We start from the raw sequence: 17782 nt of genomic DNA on the forward strand, positions 1-17782 counted from the left end.
AGCTATTTAAAATAGTTGTACTTTGAATCAGTGGTGTATCTTTTATATTAAATTGTACTTTTTATTTTTATTTTTGAGAAGCATATTAAATTGTACTTTACCGTGGAGTAGGTCACCAATTTTTTATTTTATTTTTCTAGGATCTCACAAGTTTCTAATTGCATGAACAGAGACTCTTCTTTTTTTTTTTTTTTCTTTTTATAGTTACAATTATGGTATCCGCATCTAATTCTTTTTAGATTGCCTTTGAATCCTTGAATTTGAATTTGGATTTGAATCTAATTTTAAAAGTGATGGATTTAAAATATTTTAATTCCAAATCTATAGATATTGAAGTATGTCTTTTGGATTTTTAAAATTTCATGAGCTTAGAAGTTATTTTGAATTCAAGAATTTTAAAAAGATTTTAAAGTTTAAAGTCATTGGTGAATTTATCAAACCCGGATCATTTATCCTTTGTAAAAAAATCCAAATGAGGTGATTAGATTTTAATTACCCAAATTCAAATTTATGTGTCCAAATCTTGTCATCCAAACACACCATTAGAATCACAAATTTTACGTCAAAATTTAGACTATAAGCAGATATTTATCATTTTCACATAAACTTACCAATCTCCATCACACTATTTTTTTTCTTCTATTACTCATAGTGTGCCCCATCAAATTAGAATTTTGACATAAGGAATAAAATTTCGGTGTAGTTTGTCTATAACAATTTCTTACACATAGTGGAAAATGAAATGAGAGTTTTGCAGCAACTAGCAAGGCAATAACTTTATATGAGGCCAAAATATTGTTTCTCGTGAGTCATTGTTTTTTTTTTTTTTTTTTTTTTTTTGAAGAGTTCTCGTGAGTCATTGTTCTGCTTTTATTTAGGGAATGGTAAATAACCATTTATAGAGAGAACCAATGGTGCGTTTGATATTAGTTTAAAAAATAAGTTTTTTTTACTATTTAATTTATTTTTACTATTATTTATAAGTCACATTTACTTTTTGGTACTATTTATGAGTTTCATTATACTATTTTAACTACTTTTTAGTTTTATCTACAATATTTTTAATTTTAGTTAAATAAATCATCCTCAATCCAACTTATGGTAGAAAACAAAACAAAAATGACCTGTTAAAGTTTGGCTGGATCGATGTATAATTAGAGATTGACAACGTAGTTTTGGTTTGCACCTTCACCTTTGTAAGCCAAATCATTTATATATTCCTTGGATTCTGCATTTCGTTAGTAATCATTCCCTCACCTGCTGAGGATGCTCATTCAGGTCACCCTCGATTTTTGACCGCAAACGACCACAGATGCATCACAGGAAATCTATTTTAGAATAAGAAAAGCTATATTCACAATATTTTATAATAATTTTTTCAAAACAAATCCTAAATATAGTAATTATTTGTTTTTATAAGTAGACTAAAAAGTAATTTAAGTTATGAATCTAAATTATAATCTATAATTTATTGTAAAAATATTATAGACATAATACTTCTCGTTTAGTATAATAGCCCTATAATAAGAATATTTTTAATTTGATTACTTTTTAAAACATTCAATATCATATTAACTACATTTTATTAAAATATTATTTTTATCAACCAAGAGAGAGAAATGAGAAATGATTAAAAAATAAAATACATACTACACTTATCCATTTATTGTAGCTATTTTACAAATTTACGCATCATTAAATTAATTGATGCGAGTGATTTGGGTAAAATTGAGTTCTTTTTCTATTTTGCTACGCCTCATCTGGTTTTGCTGTTTCAAGTCTGCACCCGGTTTTGCAAATTGATCACCAAGTTCCGTATAGTAGTAGTAGTAGTAGGGTTTTTTTTTTTTTTTTTTTTAATGCCTTTTCCTTATTTTGTGGCTTTTAGCAGTCATGTTGATTTGGATCCGCAAAGTAATTACTAATTACCACTTCCCTCCACCAGATTATACTTGCTTATTTACAAAAGTAGGAGAATTTTTTTCACTTTTAAACCTTGTATTAGATGAACTGTTTAACAAGTTTAGGTTAATAATAATAATAAGTAAAAACGTTTTATTATTGTTGATTCTGAAAGAAGAAGAAAAAATAACACACACACACACGCTAGTGTTATACATTTGCTTGTATAATATGAAACGAGTTTACAAATATAAATAAATTAAAAGAAAGAAAAAAATTCTATTGCAAAGGTAAGGATGATCAAATTGGAGCTCGAACGCTAAAACCCATTGACAACTATGTCATCAATGTTCTATTAAAAAAACCCACCAAAACCTCAGCATAGCTGCATCATTCTGCAACTCACAGCTGGAAGGCAAAAGGAAGGTCAAAATGAGCAGAAGAGAACATGCAGATACAAAAGCACCAAACACAATCAGCACTACAAAATGTTTGGTATAAATGCTAGGAAGCAGAGACCCAGCTATTGATCATAAAATTGAAATCTGTATGGGGGAAAAAGGTTGGGCAAGTCTCAAGAAAGATGGGTGAACCTGGGAAACACTGGCAAAGTTCAAGCTTCTTTCCTAGTTATCCTGTAATTGACAAAGAAAAACATATACAAAGGTCATACTCTATGTAAAGCTATTATTACGGGGAAATATCTGAAACCTTAATACTGCAGTATTCATTATATTGTGCTATTATAAATTACAATTAAATTGCTAACTAAGTAACATGTAAAATGGTTGTTTTTATAAAAATAAAGATTCAACGTAGTCGAACGTACTTTGTGTTCATTTACATGAAGAGTAGTGTACAATCTACAAGTACTATAAGTTTTACTGCATTGATCTTACAAACTAATGGGTCGTCAATCATAAAAAGACAATTCAAATATTCATTTATGAGGTGGTTGAAGCCCACTAATTACATTTATTGTCACATCAGTTTGTAAGCTTTATACAGTAAAACTTGTAGTACCTTTAGTATTTTCCTTACAAGAAACCATGGGAATATTGGAGGAAACAAATGTTAGTGTTTGGGTTAGTAATGACTTGCGAGTAAGTATATTACATCCTAAATAAAACAGCCAGCTGGAGTTAACTAAAACCTTTTTTTGGACTAACACAAGTGTCATACCCACCGAATAAAAATATAGAAAATGAAATTTATCCGCATTTCATACCACAGTAGCAAACATATTATAAATTTCGATATAATTTGAACAAATAAGTTAAATATGCTCAATTTGGCAAAGTCACAACTGATTTTAAAGCCAAAAAACCCACATCCAATCTAAACCTGATTTGAACCAAGTTGGGCAAAAAGGAAATGTGAAGTTTTACAAGGTTTTTGATGGTAGTCTCACCTGAAGCAATAAATTCCCAACGCAGTTGTGATTTCATGAATGACGGATGTGGCAAAGTGCAAATATAGCACCACTGAGTTCAGTAAAAGAAGATGTCAGGCACAGAACAGAAAGATCATAAAATCACAATATTACATCTCTAATCAACAGTAAAATCTAGACAATATTCCCAAGTAGCCACTGCAGCAGTAAAGATCTAAATATGTTTTCTTTCCATATACTAAGCTCCACCTAGACCTATTTCAAGCAAATAATTGGATATAGGAATTTGTAAAATCTGAAAAAATAAGTAATTTACGACAGTTCACCAAATGCATTTTTTTTTAAAAGGTTAAAAGTCACCATACCTGAGAATGCACAGTAAAGAAGAAGGACCAGCCTCTCATCAACTAAAGGGACTCTGCCACAAAAGATGAACAGAGGTTCATGAGTGAAATAGAACCACAAGCATTGAGAATAGAATGGTAAGTCCATTATTCAGCACACAAAAATCAAATTACAACATACCCATCATTTAGTCTGGCTGTGAGTACATTTGCAAGGGCGAAAGGGAGATATAGTAGTGACTGCACAAAATAATAGCGATTGTGAATTGCAATTGCTTTTTTGAGGTTGTAATTCAACCCAAGGAGTCTAGACACATGACATCACCCACAATCCCATACCTAAGAAGCACAGACACAGACACAACGCAACAGTTCTTGAAAATTTAGAACAAGACATGGCAGGAAAGAGCAATTAATTAATAAAAATTATATATATTTATATATTATTGGACATATATTAAGTATGCTCTAGGTTTTAAAAATAAATAACCATTGAAATGCAAATAAATGATATGACTACCAAACCCTTAAACAATGGTCTTAACAATAAATGATAATCACATTACAATTATAAGATTATAACCACTAAACAGTAAGCAGTAAACATATACAGTAAACATCACTAAACAGTAAAAATAATAAACAATAACCAAAATTTTCTAATTTTATAACCATTAAAATAAGTGTTTAAACCCCATCAGACCAGTTTCCATCACTCAGAGTTCTACAACACTAGTAAAAAAAAATCCCACAAAGGAAGCACAACAGGGGCAGGCAAGAGGAGCTAAAAGTTGCACCAAGCTTCTAGAAATCAGATCAAGCTGCCAGATGGGTTACCAATCTGACAGTGAGGGTTGCCAAGAAGGTGCAAATGGGCTGTTTGGTCCCCTATCTGATTGTGAAAGAGCATATCGATGGCTAATGGTGCAATGCAGATTGAGAAAGAGAGTTTTATTTTATTTTATTTTAAGCCGTGTAGTCTATAAATCTACAATCATCATTGTGTCAAGAAAGCAAATCAGTGATCTTTTTTAATTTTTTTGTTCAGCCGTGTCACGCTTGTGTCCCCTCCATGTTTGAAATTAAAAATAAATAATAGAAAATTATTATATTGGGCTGGATACCTTAAAGACATGCATTCAGCCATGTCCCAGGCATGCCTGTGTCTGACATGACATGCAGACCTTTTTTTTATGTCTGTTCTTCCTACTTGGCTGTTAATAACATGACAGAAACTGACATGCCCTTTTTAATTCTCAAATTTCTAGTTTCCAGCAGAAAGGCTGGCCAAAGAAGCAACACTTATCTCATGTCAAGCTCTCATGCAATAAAGCTGACTGATGTTAGAAGAAATGTCAACCCTAACAACCAGTAGAGTAATACCAATTTCCCATTGTTTATTTTTCATGAAAATGGGACCTTATGTGCACCACTGAAAAGTAAAGTAAAACCCGACTTACCTTTGAATAAAATATTTAGCAAAAAAAGTATACTATTTTGAGTTTTCATTTTCGGCTTACATTAAATTTTTTTTTTTTTTGGATAAGTAGGCTTACTTTAAACATTTGAGTAGTTCAAAAACCAGTTACGGTGGAGAGAGACAGATAGGCAACATATTCAGAATCAACACAGCCAAAAAAAAAAAGCCATAACCATAACCAAATTCTAGATTACTAACTAATTTCAAAGTGGTTTGGTATGAGAAAGCAACATACTATGCACATATTAGTTTTCAAGCCCTTTGGTTCGTCACACAAGTGAGCAAGGATCATCCTTCCCTGCGAAAACAGATGTAATTCAGCACAATTCAATGATAAAGAATTTGATTGCCTAAAACAGTAGTGCTCAGTGGAAAAAATTAAAAACTTATACGGCAAAAGGTAGCTATAAGAAGGAAAAATCAAACATTGAGCAGACATTACAACACCAGAGAACAAGGCTAGAAAGTAAATGACCATGTATATGTGTGAATTATTTATTTATCCTATTTTTTGATATTGTCAATCACATGCTATGGCTTCCAGAGGAAAATCTACAGGACAGCCAAAAATAAAAGCCAGATATACATTGTACCATGTTAGAATGCCACAAACCATAAAAACAAGCTTGATCTTTAAACCACAACTAATTACAGCACCTTGCCGAGTCAATTATACACCATTAGGGTTCTAAAACCCATTTGACTATAGTAAGCTCTTTCTACAGTTTATTACCAAAAATTTAGTATGAGAAAGATAAAAGGTTAAAATAATCACATATCATGTAACCACAGCAATTCTGTAAGGACTCCATTTCTTTTTGATAAGTACTCTAAGGACTTTATCTCTAACCAATAACAAAACACCATGTATCCTGTGCAAGTCAACCTACAGTTCTTTGGCAATCTATACAACTGATTATTGAATGTCATAGTGACTACCAGAGCAACTAAAGAAAAACATGCAATTACATGGACATAAAAATTATCAATTTGCAAATTAGGCAGTAGCCAACCTGCAAAAAAGTCATCTACAAAGTTGCACCAAAACTACAACCTTATATTGGCACACAAAGGCTACCAAAATTACTATTGCGCTATTAAAAATTTTAATTATCATATTTCTAGAAAAATACAGCACAAGATGTTACGCATTCTTGATGTAGCATCAGTTCTTAGTTGTTTTGGAATCTAAATAGCTGCTTTCATATGATCATCTGCTGGTACACGTTCTTGATGCAGCATCAGTTCCTAGCTTTTTGGAACCTAAATCACTGTTTTCATATGATCATGTGACACCCATAGCTACACAAATAAGATATAAAATGGCAAATATTGAAATCAAGTTGCACTATGATGCAGCTACTACCATAACCACAAAACCTTGATCACCAGCTTTCAAACAGGGATCAACAAAACCTAGACTACCTAAATCAAAGCAGGATCCTCTTAGTTCCTCTCAGCTTTCAAATGGGGATCAACAAACATTGCCAAATTTACAAAAAGCTCAAATATATAACTTATTTATAGCAGATTTATTTGTTAAGCCAAAGATACAGCACCAGAAAACATGTTCAAGTCAAATCCTGATCCTGTCCGAATCTACACCATCAATTTAATTTCCTAAGCAGTCTATCATGCAACAACAAAGGAAGTGCAATCTGGGTTCAAGAGCACTCACATTTTCTTTTTATGGGGTTAAATGGGTGAAGCCTAAGACAGTTGTAAACTTCTGGTTTGTTGGCAAAGGAAGTGCAATCTGGGTATAAGAGTGAAATCTGGAAGGTTATTGCATTATTTAGGTGTTGCTCTAGTATACTTCCTGCAAGATAATGTTCTCATCTCTATAAATCGATATTTTAATTATTAAACAGAAAATTCCAATTTATCTTAGCCAGTCACAAATAAGTAAAATATGTTTGCTAGTGACCACAGAACAGCAAAACTGAAAATAAAAAAAAAAAATTAAAGAATGCATAGTAACAGCAATTTTAATAAAATCAATTCAATTCAGAGAAGGAAAAATAGAAAATTCCACTGAATGGGGAGTCACACTAAAACACAAACATCTTACCACAAGAAAACCAAAGGCGAGTCCAGTTCCCAACACAACTAAATGCGGATAGTTCCCCATTATGTCAGATGGAGACAAATAGTCCCTGCATTTAAAATAATGCCAGTATGTAAACCCATAAGCATGTTTTAAAGAAAAACATGTAGAAATAACATATAACAGGTTTGAATCATACCAAACTAGCACTCCTCCCAAGAGTACAGCAAAAGGGTAAAGCTGATGAGAAACAAGAAGAAAATAATATCACATCTCCTATGAGCAACGAAAAAAGATATGCATCCAATAGGTAGCAGTATTACCATTGCTAATGCCAGAAGCATGCTTCCTTTTCTTGCTTGAACTACCTTATAAACATTCTGTATGCTGCAAATAAACACAAAACAAGGGAGATCTTAGCTGCCCTTTAGCAAACAACACGATTAAGTAAAACATGTGAGCTGACAGTAATGTTATAGGTAAAAGCATCAAATTCACTTCTTCTACTTTTTATAGGTAATAAGACTTTTATTGAAAAAAATTGAACATCATGTTCACGATGGTGAACACTCTGAACAAGAAACAAATACAATATAATCAAGAACTAAAGGAAATAGAGATTAAGAATTTAGATAAAGAAATACAATTCGTACACCCCAAAATACGAGCCCAATGAAACAGAGTACCAAAGAGGAGAGATTTTAGATGATCTAATGTTCTCTCCTTGTCTTCAAAAATGCGGATATCGTGTTCCTGACAAACTAACCACATTAAACATGTCAGGACCATATTCCAAATGGTTGAAAGATGCTTTCCAAACCAGTTTCTCCAGATAAAGAAAAAAGAGCTGACTGATCTCAGCATTACCCACTAGATCCTAAACACCGCAAAAGCTTCACACCATAAGGCGTGAGAAAACTTACAATGAAGAAGAGATGATCCACTGATTCCCCATCATAGTAGCAAAAACAACACCTATTAACTAGAGACTAACCTCTCTTAGCAAGATTATCAATGGCGAGTATCCCATCATTAACTGTTGTCCATGAGAAGAAAGACACCCATTTAGGCACCTTTGCACGCCGAATGCACTCCCAAGGAAAAACACCAATGTTAGGACTAGATAACAGCTTATAAAAAGAGCGCACATCAAATACCCTAGACGTAGTCAATCTCCAGACTAGGTGATCATCCCCCTCACCCCTCGGCATAGAGGAATAAATAAGCTCAAAAAAGGAATAAATAGTGGCTGCCTCCTAATCCTGAGGACCATGACAGAAAAGTAAATTCCAACTCCTACCTCCTTTTGAAGTAGATACTACCAAGTCAGAGACCCACGCTTCTATAGATAGAGAGCAAGCAAACATAGCAGAAAAGAGTTCCTTCAAAGGAATAAGCCCACTCCATGGATCATGCCAAAAACTAACACGGCAACCCTCCCCCACATTATACAGAATCTGACTAAAGAACTTATCTATTCCTTCCTTAATACTCCCCCACATCCCACACCCATGAGAACCTCTTACCCCTATAGTGCACCAGCCTCCTCTCGCCTCACCATATTTGGCTGCTATAACTTGACGCCATAATCTATTACTTTCTTTCCCAAAACGCCACAACCACTTCCCAAACAATGCCTTGTTAAACAACCCAATCCTCCTGATCCCCAAACCACCACACTCAACTAGCAAACAGACCTTATCCCAAGCAACTAAAGGATATTTAAAAACATCCTCTGAGGCCCCCCAAAGGAAATTCCTTTGAATCCTTTCTATTCTAGCTGCCATAGCTTGAGGGATAGTAAACAAAGATAAAAACTAGGTGGGAAGGCTTGAGAGAGTACTTTTTAACAAAGTAAGCCTGCCACCTTTCAACAAATAAAGTCATTTCCAACCAGAGCCTTAAAGATAGATAAGTATTATCAACGAACATTATGAAATGCCTAGTACAAACTCTTTCTACAGAAGTACCACTTAAGTTATGGTGTCTTAAACAGAAAAACTAAATTTGACTTACCAGCAAACAGCAGCCATATCAAAGAAGGAACAAATGATGATATGAAAGAAAAATGCAGGATGGAAACACTACACAATTGGGAAGGACACCAAGAAAAGTAATAAAATGAAAATAATGTTGAATTCGTGTGCATATATTACCACATTAGGATCCATAGATGAAATGCTCAAATCCTAAAGGCATTGAAATAAATGCCCTAATGAAAAGGTAGAATTGCCATACCAACAAAGATGACCCTTCAACTACACAGAACCAATGTCAATAGAAGAGGAAAAAATGGAATGGAACGTAATGCATTTTCACTACAGTTTCCAGTAAGGCCACATGAGAAAAATAAAATTAAATATTTTGGCCAACATATACTAATTACAGCACTTAGCAAGATAAAACCACCTAAATGACATTGCTTACAGGCATAGGGTAATTATGTATAAAAACTTCAAATATTACCCCTGAATCACATTCCCCCATGACCTCACCAAAAACTTTAAGAACATTGCTGTAATCTAAAAGACTTGCAGATCATTTAATTCAGAGTCAAAAAGAATGAGACGGCTGAAGGACACAATCAAATACAAACAGAAACAGCATTCTGTGAACAAGTCCCAAATAAGATCTCTCATAATAAAAACATTCTGCTGGGTCTGAATATTGTTAAACCATTAAAATATGTTATGCATAACATTGAGCATAGTTTTCATATGGTTTTTCCAGATCCAAAATAATGTGTTGTAGGTTGTTGGCCTTAAAAAGAATAGTCTTACCATGAAGAAATGGTACCCAACTTAAGACGGGTATAGACTTTCCAAACTGTTGAGCCCACCACTCAGCACCTGGAGAAGTTAAGAACCTTAAGTATAAATCAAATGATTCACAGGCTCTATTTCTTAGCAGAGAAGTCTGAGATCTTCCAAACTTTCATGAAACTTGGAAGCTTAATAAAGAACAAAATATATAAAGGCAACCCCTAAAGAAAATTATATTGTATTGGATTTTACATGAAGTTTCAGAATATTGATTGAAAGTGCACAAAAGCATATTACTTAAAGAGGGGAGGGGGAGGGGGTGTGAGGGTGTTGAAGGCACATTGGTGGCAGGAGCATACCTACAATAGCTGTGAAGAAATGAGCGAAATATATCAACATAAGACCCTCAGTAGGTCCATTGAGAGCCGGAAGAATAAGGGTATTGGTGAAATAGCTGTATCAAATCAAATATCAATACTGCTGATAAAAGATCCAACAGTCAGTGGAATAATGGAATGTACATATTTGAACAATGACAAAACCTGTCTTGGAAAGCATAGTTTTAAATAATAATTTCAATAATTCAATTTTCAAAAGAAAAGACGGATGCATTGAAGTCAATAACACAAACAGATTGGTAATCATCAACAGGGACAAAGATTAAATAAAAAAAACAAGGATTTTAATATATCCCGCCCCCCCCCCCCCCCCCCCCCCCAAAACAAACAAAAAAAACCCTCCAAAGCCCACAGCTATGACCCCCAGAACATGGGAGCATGGAAGAAAATTATTAATTTATAGCATTCAATGTATACAACAATGTTTTTCTTCTTATTGATAGAAATGTAAAAAAGAAAATACTATTATAGTTAGCAGATCCATAAAGATGGGAACTAACATAATGGATAACATGATAAATAATGAAAGGGTATCAATAAGACAACTTACCTTTCCCATGTTGCGCCATAAAATGGAACAGCTGAAATTACCCAGAACCAGAAAGTATCTCTTCCACACATAGCAGTGCTCCCAAAAGCCAATGCTTCTAACTATATTTAAGAAAGAAAATGATAAAGGTGATGGATTTCCAAGGGCTACAAAATGATAACCAAATATATGATACATACCGCACAAGCAATAGCATCGCATCCTGCAATATTTTGAGAAAGGCAAGAATATTATTTATCAATATTAACACTTAAACTATGGAAAAAATGGAAAGAAAGACAATATACATGACAATGGTATATCACCATGGTCAAAAAGCTCCCCTAATGGGCTGGAGGAATTTGTCCGTCTTGCTTGCTTCCCATCAACAGCATCAAAGGTCTAAATAAAAGCAGTGAAAGGTTAGAAAGAAAAGTGGTAAAAAGAATAATTAAAAAAAGGAAGGGGAAAGAGAAGGGCATGCCAATATGAGAATATTGATAAATAATCAGTATAAAAGACATTGCAAAGGGCATGGCAGAAATTCTATCTACTGATCAGGAATTGAGATTTAGAATGAGGGAAAAAAATTAAGTTCAATAAAATATCTATTCGCAGAGACCAAGGAAGCATGGATATGGCAAACTCTCCATAATGTTCACATGAGACACTTATTGGACACAGTTACCCGAGGGCACAGCTGCATGCATGTCCAGGACATTTCAAGCAATTTTTAAAAAAGATTTAAAATACAGGATGGACATACGGGTACAATCTGAACACAGGAGGTTAAAAAATTGGGGCGGAAAAAAGGATTTTAATATTTATCTAGTGAATACTTAGGAAAATCCTCCTCTCTCTCTCTCTCTCTCTCTCTCTCTCATAGTTATCTTCCACTTCTGAATTGTCTTATTCCTTTGGTTCATCTCCCTCTCTGTTTTTTTTTAATTTTCCAGATGTTGCTTCTCATAACAGCTTGATCCTACTCCAGCTCTTAGGACTGCGTTGGTCCTTTGACAATAATTAGAAAATATGCTCAACTTAAAATAATTTATTAATTAGAAGCCAAAACAGCTTGAAAATGATTGCATTTTAGAAGCCCAAAAAAGATTGAAACTCACTTTTAATAGTTGATTGTTATTTTTTAAAACCTGAAACTATCATCAAATATACTTAAAAAATTATATTAATTAATTAATTCCATCTCCCCACTGTATCATATACTAGCGTTTCAAAATTTGCCAATAATTGTGTCCATATTGTAGTTAACAGCAGCATACTAAAATTTCCACAATTACTACATACTTCAAACCATTCAATATACGATAATACCTAATGGAGACTAAAGCCTTACAACACAATCCCCAACATTCAACTTGTTTAAAAACTAGGGGTGTTCAAAAACCCAATCAAACCATCAAAACCATCCCACCTAACTCAACTCAAGAGCATCTGCTTGATTTAAACAGGGCATTTGGTTGAATTTGGGTTTTGAGATGAAAACACAACCGAATCAGTTCAGATGTCAGTTTTCATTCATCTAAATGAACCCAACCCAACCAATACAAACCCTATCAATACACATGGCACTATGTGATTGACTGCATAGATTTTCCCTTCCTTTTATTGACATGCATCCCCTATTCTCTCCCTTCCTCTCTCTCTCCCCCAGTCTATCCGTCTTCTCAGTATCTCTCTCTCATAGCCTCTGCCTCAACAAAGGAAAATTTTGATTTGGAGACAACAAAGATGGCATGTCCAAGCTGGAGATCAATTTGGAAAGGTATTTATTAAAACCCCCCCCCCCCCAACACACACATTGGTCTCCTAGACAAAGCCACCGCCACAGCCCCTCCTACCCCTCCTACGACATCATTAGTTGATTCTTAGACAATGNTAGCCTTTTCTCCATCTTTTCTATATTAGGATTCCATATCGATGAATCCTTATAATGTGCCCCAAGAGGCATGCCCAGATATCTCATAGGTAGAGAACCCACCTTGCAACAAAGAGTACGAGCCAAAGCATTCAAATTCCCAACATACAAGCCCGCGACTGATTGAAGTAAAGCGCATATTTTCAGATAAAAACATATAATAACCTCTAATAAAAATATTTATAATATATACCAAAAAAAAAAAATTATAAGCTCAAAATAATAACATAGTTTTCCTATTAGCTCAAAAGGATAATGCACTTGTACAAAGTTTCTTAAGTTCAAATTTTAAATATATTGTAAAAAATTTTAAAATTTTATATATTAAATTTGAAAACAATTGACAATATATAATATGATAATAATATATTCATATAAAGTTTACGCATAACATTTTTTAGAATCCTCTTATGCTATATAAAAGTACATGATTGATAATAGTTATTATTTCTCTTATGCTTTCTTATGCTTTATAAAAGTACATAACTTTGATAGTTACTATCAAAATGAAGTACATGATTCAATCTAAATATGTCCAAAAGGCAAAGACCAAGAAGCACAATAACAATAAATTCCTTGTTTGTGTCTTTCTAATATAATATATATTTGATGTTTTTTTGGTAGTATATGCTTAGTGTTATTTTTTTTAATCTTTTTCATATTTGTAGTACAGCACCTTAAGAATCATGTTTGTATAATAAATCAATGGTTCATGTCATTTGCTTCAAGATCAAGCACTTAATTTTAAATATTCATATCTTTTTTAGCAATAAAATAAAAGAGTGACATCATTAGTTGATTCTTAGACAATGATGACCAAAACAAACGGCTACACTTCAGTTGGCTTCTCAAGTGGTCTTGGTCGGCATCAGTTTCTAATGCCGTTAAGTGTTAACTAGACAACTTCAGTTCAGGTGATTAAAATCCACAAGCCAATTCTCAACTTCAAGGTTGGCCAAATGTATTCTTTTCCGCCATTCTATTTTCTCCTAAGTCATACTCTTTATTACTTTATAATTGACAAGTCCATTTTTACTACTTCTACTAATTTTATTATTGGTCTTCCTCTACCTTTTTTCATTTCCTCAACTTGAATCAACTCACTCTCTCATCAGTGCATTAATCACTCTCCTTTGAACGTTACTAAACCACCTCAAGCAACTCTCCCTCATCTTTTTATCAACAAGGGTCGTCCCTATCTTTAGGCAAAATTCCTAATTTCGAACCCTATCATTCCTTGTATTTCCAATTAACATTTTCAGTTCAGCATTTTATGAATACGTTACTTCTTATCAGCCCAACAATCAATACCATAGAGAATAGCTTGTCTTATAAAAATTTTCCTTTAACTTAATAGGTCTTCTACAATCACATAATAATCCTAATGCACTTCTCCACTTTATCCACCCTGCTCTTATCCAATGATTCACATACTCTTCAATATCTCATCTCTATGAATTATTAATCCAAGATATAAAAAACTCTTTGAAATCTCTTCACCATCAATCCTGACAACCCCTTCATCTATGTATTTACTTTTACTAAACTTACATTTAATGTACTATGTTTTGGTCCTACTTAATTGAAAGTCATTAGATTCTAGAGCATCTTGATAGAGTAAGAACAACATAACAATTACAATAAATTGAAAGAAAAACAACTGCACAACCATAAAACTAAAATTATACATGAAAGTAAAAGACATAAGATTAATGAAATATTGGATAAGTAATTTAACTTTATTAATCTTTTAAGGTGTCACAAAGAAGCGTGCCTATATAAATAAAACACAAAGACATGATTGGACTACACAGCTTGAATAAAATCCATATAGACCTGATAGAGAAAAAGAAGCAATCCATGGGCAAAATGAACCCATCTTGGAGGAGCCGAATCTAAGCGAGGCGAGTATATCTGAAACAAAAATATTTATATAAAGGAGTCAGAGAAGTTAGAAGGAACACTAAACAATCTCGCTTCTCTTTATAAAGTTGGAACCATCTGAAAGAACAATCAGTGTGTTTGTAAACAATATATTTCATGCAACTCATCATCTAACAAATTATATACCAAATTTTCTGTCAAATTACCGGAGAGCCAATTTAGGGCACAAAGCACATAAATGGAGGCTGCCACATGACTATTCAAGACAATTGGGCATTGGAAAATTCTTTACAAAGAACTCTGATGCGTGAAAAACCAAAACAATGCAACAGGAAAATTAAAGAACATGAATAATAAAGATGGGTCTTGTTAACGAGGGTCCTATGGGCACAGGGTAAAGACTAATAAATGCTCAATTATGAGTTGTAATGCACTCTTTTTAAAAAATAAGTGTGCTAATGATTCATTGGCTTACATGCACAAATTCATTGTGGTTATATGTGCTTTTTTGGATATATGTGTAAAGTTTGACTTTATTTTTTTGAAAAATGTATAATTTTTTTTTTAATAAAGCATTAAATGCATCTTAACCACTACCCTTAGGACATTTGTTAACAAAATCCAATAAAGATTGAGGACCTATAGGTCAACACCTAGACCTGCTTTGAAAACTTATAGGAGTCAACATGTGGTGACGCAGAACAGAAAACATGAAAGGACTAGATCTCATTCTAGCTAGACGCAAACTCTTAAATCCATAAGGGTCTCCTTGAATCCACAAGGAAGAACTCTAGAATCCACCAGAAATAAAGAAAAACTCAATTATACTTGAAGCGGATTGCTATTTTCGTTTTACAGGCTCCAAACCAATTTAAGGCTCTAAAAAACTTATTTTAAAAGAAAAATATTCCTAAACATATCCTAATTGAAAGAGTGCCATAATAAGATTCTACTTTGACTGGGAAACTCTTAAAAACACATGAAATCAAGGAAACAAAGCTTTATCGCCTAAAATTAGGAAAATTGCATAAAAATTAACAAATGATAAAAATAAAACCCCATATATTATCCTACATCGTCTAGGTTTCGTTGAAGTTGACACCAAATCATTGGGACAATTCAATAGAAATTTTATTCATCAAAATAATCCCCCCTTCATAGGAATAGATTCTTGTGCTTATATAGACTACCAAACCCTAATTCTAACTAACATACGAAAACCTAATCCTAACTGACTGGAGAAATCCCAATTTTTTTTTTTTAAATTTTTTTTTATAAATGACTTGGGAAATCCCAATTATTGAATTACAAACCTACTTAACTACTAATTAAATAAAATTAGCTCCAAAGTTAAATAAAAATAAATTTAAACAAGTAACTCTTTGAGCTTCCTGCATCAGTATTTCAACAAAAAATTTATTCCAAGTAACATAGAGATTCAGTTATTACATAATATGATACAGAACCCATGCATTTAGGGCACAAAGCACACCAACACTTGGTTGTACCTACGTCATGATGTGATATCACTTGAGGGTTCATCAAAATGTATTGATTTAATGATTTCAAATTGTATGGAGGTTTACTGTAATTTTTTAAAAGTCAAGTAAAGTGCAGTAAACCTAGCCACAGGGAGGTAAATTTTAATTTGCACAAATTTTTAACTTCTTGAAAAACAATATTAGCCTTTTGTTCTCAGAAATTAGAACTATAAACAGGAGAATCTAACAAATATGAAAGTTAAAAACATGATAATAGAGAAACGCCCGCTCACATAGCCAAGCAGTGCAGAAACGACTAAGAACATGAATCCGATAAGTGTTATCTGACAAAACATAAAGATTTTTCCATCAGTGAATTGAACAGGCATGAGTGTATTACATCAAAGTAAAAGTTACAAACGAATGCAACGATACAAAGAGAAAAAGAAGATTACAATACCATGTTTGGACTGGCCAATGATCCCGAAATGCAATGCAACACCAAAGATCAAAGAAAAAGAGAAAAGAAGTCAGCATATCTAATCTCAATAAAAAATACTGGAAAATCTTATTACACACTCCCTTTTGAAATCGTGTTTTAAAAACTCAATTTTAACTTACACAATTTTAACTAAAAAATCGTGTTTAAAAAGGTTAATGTTTGTTGCACACATCCGTATACACAGCCTTGAAAATTGTGCGTTCAAGACACAATTTCAGTTATAATTTCGAAAAAGTGAAATCATGTCTTGAAAACACGATTTCACAATTGAACTAAAATCGTGTATTCAGCTAAGGTGGTGCACGCACAGAGGTGTGTAATCAACAGCACTCGTTTTTAAAAACACGATTCCTGTCTACGTGGCAATGCGTATACAGTGAGTGTGTGTGTAATAAGGAACTCGTTTTAAAAACATGATTTCCATCCCCGTGGAAATGTGTATACAGTGAGTGTGTGTGTAATAAGGAACTCATTTTAAAAACACGATTTCAGTCCATGTGACAATGTACACTGAGTTTGTGTAACAAGGAATTAGTTTTAAAAACATGATTTCAGTTAATGTGGCAATGTGTATACAGTGAGAGTGTGTAATAAAAAGAAACTCGTTTTAAAAACAGGATCTCAGTACATGTGGCAATGTGTATTCAGTAAGAGTCAGTCCACGTGGCAATGTGTATACAATGAGTGTGTGTGTAATAAGGAACTCATTTCAAAAACACGATTTCAGTCCATGAGGCAATGTGTATACGGTGGTGAGTATGTAAACTATTATTACTCCTCTTGAAATGGCGTTTTGAAAACACGATTTCATAATTTTAACTGAAATCGCGTTTTTCAAAAAATCGATTTCAGTCCATGTGGCAATGTGTGTACGGCAAGTGTGTAGAAAAATGAACAAAATATATAGTGTGTAGAAAAAAAGAAGAAGAAGAGACATACGGCATCCAAAGGGGGAAGAAATGAACGAAGCGAGACCAAAAGGGTTGGAGCACATATTTGGCGACGTACGAGTGATCCACGCCGCTGTACTTGTACCTGTGAAGCGCTGCAACACCGTGTGCCCCTATGTATCCCATTCCGCTAAACCTAAACACGTAAATGCAATTAGCGCCAATATTTCTATT

The 17782-nt window shown here is 33.4% G+C and overlaps 1 protein-coding gene across 1 annotated transcript; it reads right to left on the minus strand.

Annotated features, from left to right (window-relative positions):
* Window positions 1–2028: 2028 nt before the first annotated feature.
* LOC111986610 (choline/ethanolaminephosphotransferase 1) lies at window positions 2029–17430 on the minus strand. The gene is made up of 15 exons (XM_065763628.1): window positions 16450–17430; window positions 14628–14705; window positions 11182–11257; window positions 11056–11078; window positions 10877–10977; window positions 10288–10382; window positions 9947–10015; window positions 7490–7581; window positions 7366–7406; window positions 7191–7275; window positions 5355–5417; window positions 3821–3879; window positions 3661–3713; window positions 3314–3386; window positions 2029–2537 (listed from the first exon to the last, which is right to left on the minus strand). Exons 1-15 carry the CDS (start codon window positions 16543–16545, stop codon window positions 2516–2518), a joined length of 1026 nt encoding a protein of 341 aa, XP_065619700.1. The 5' UTR covers window positions 16546–17430; the 3' UTR covers window positions 2029–2515.
* Window positions 17431–17782: the final 352 nt, after the last annotated feature.

The sequence above is a fragment of the Quercus suber genome, unplaced genomic scaffold (assembly GCF_002906115.3).
Source record: "Quercus suber isolate HL8 unplaced genomic scaffold, Cork oak 2.0 scaffold_517, whole genome shotgun sequence".
Classification (NCBI taxonomy): Eukaryota; Viridiplantae; Streptophyta; class Magnoliopsida; order Fagales; family Fagaceae; genus Quercus; species Quercus suber.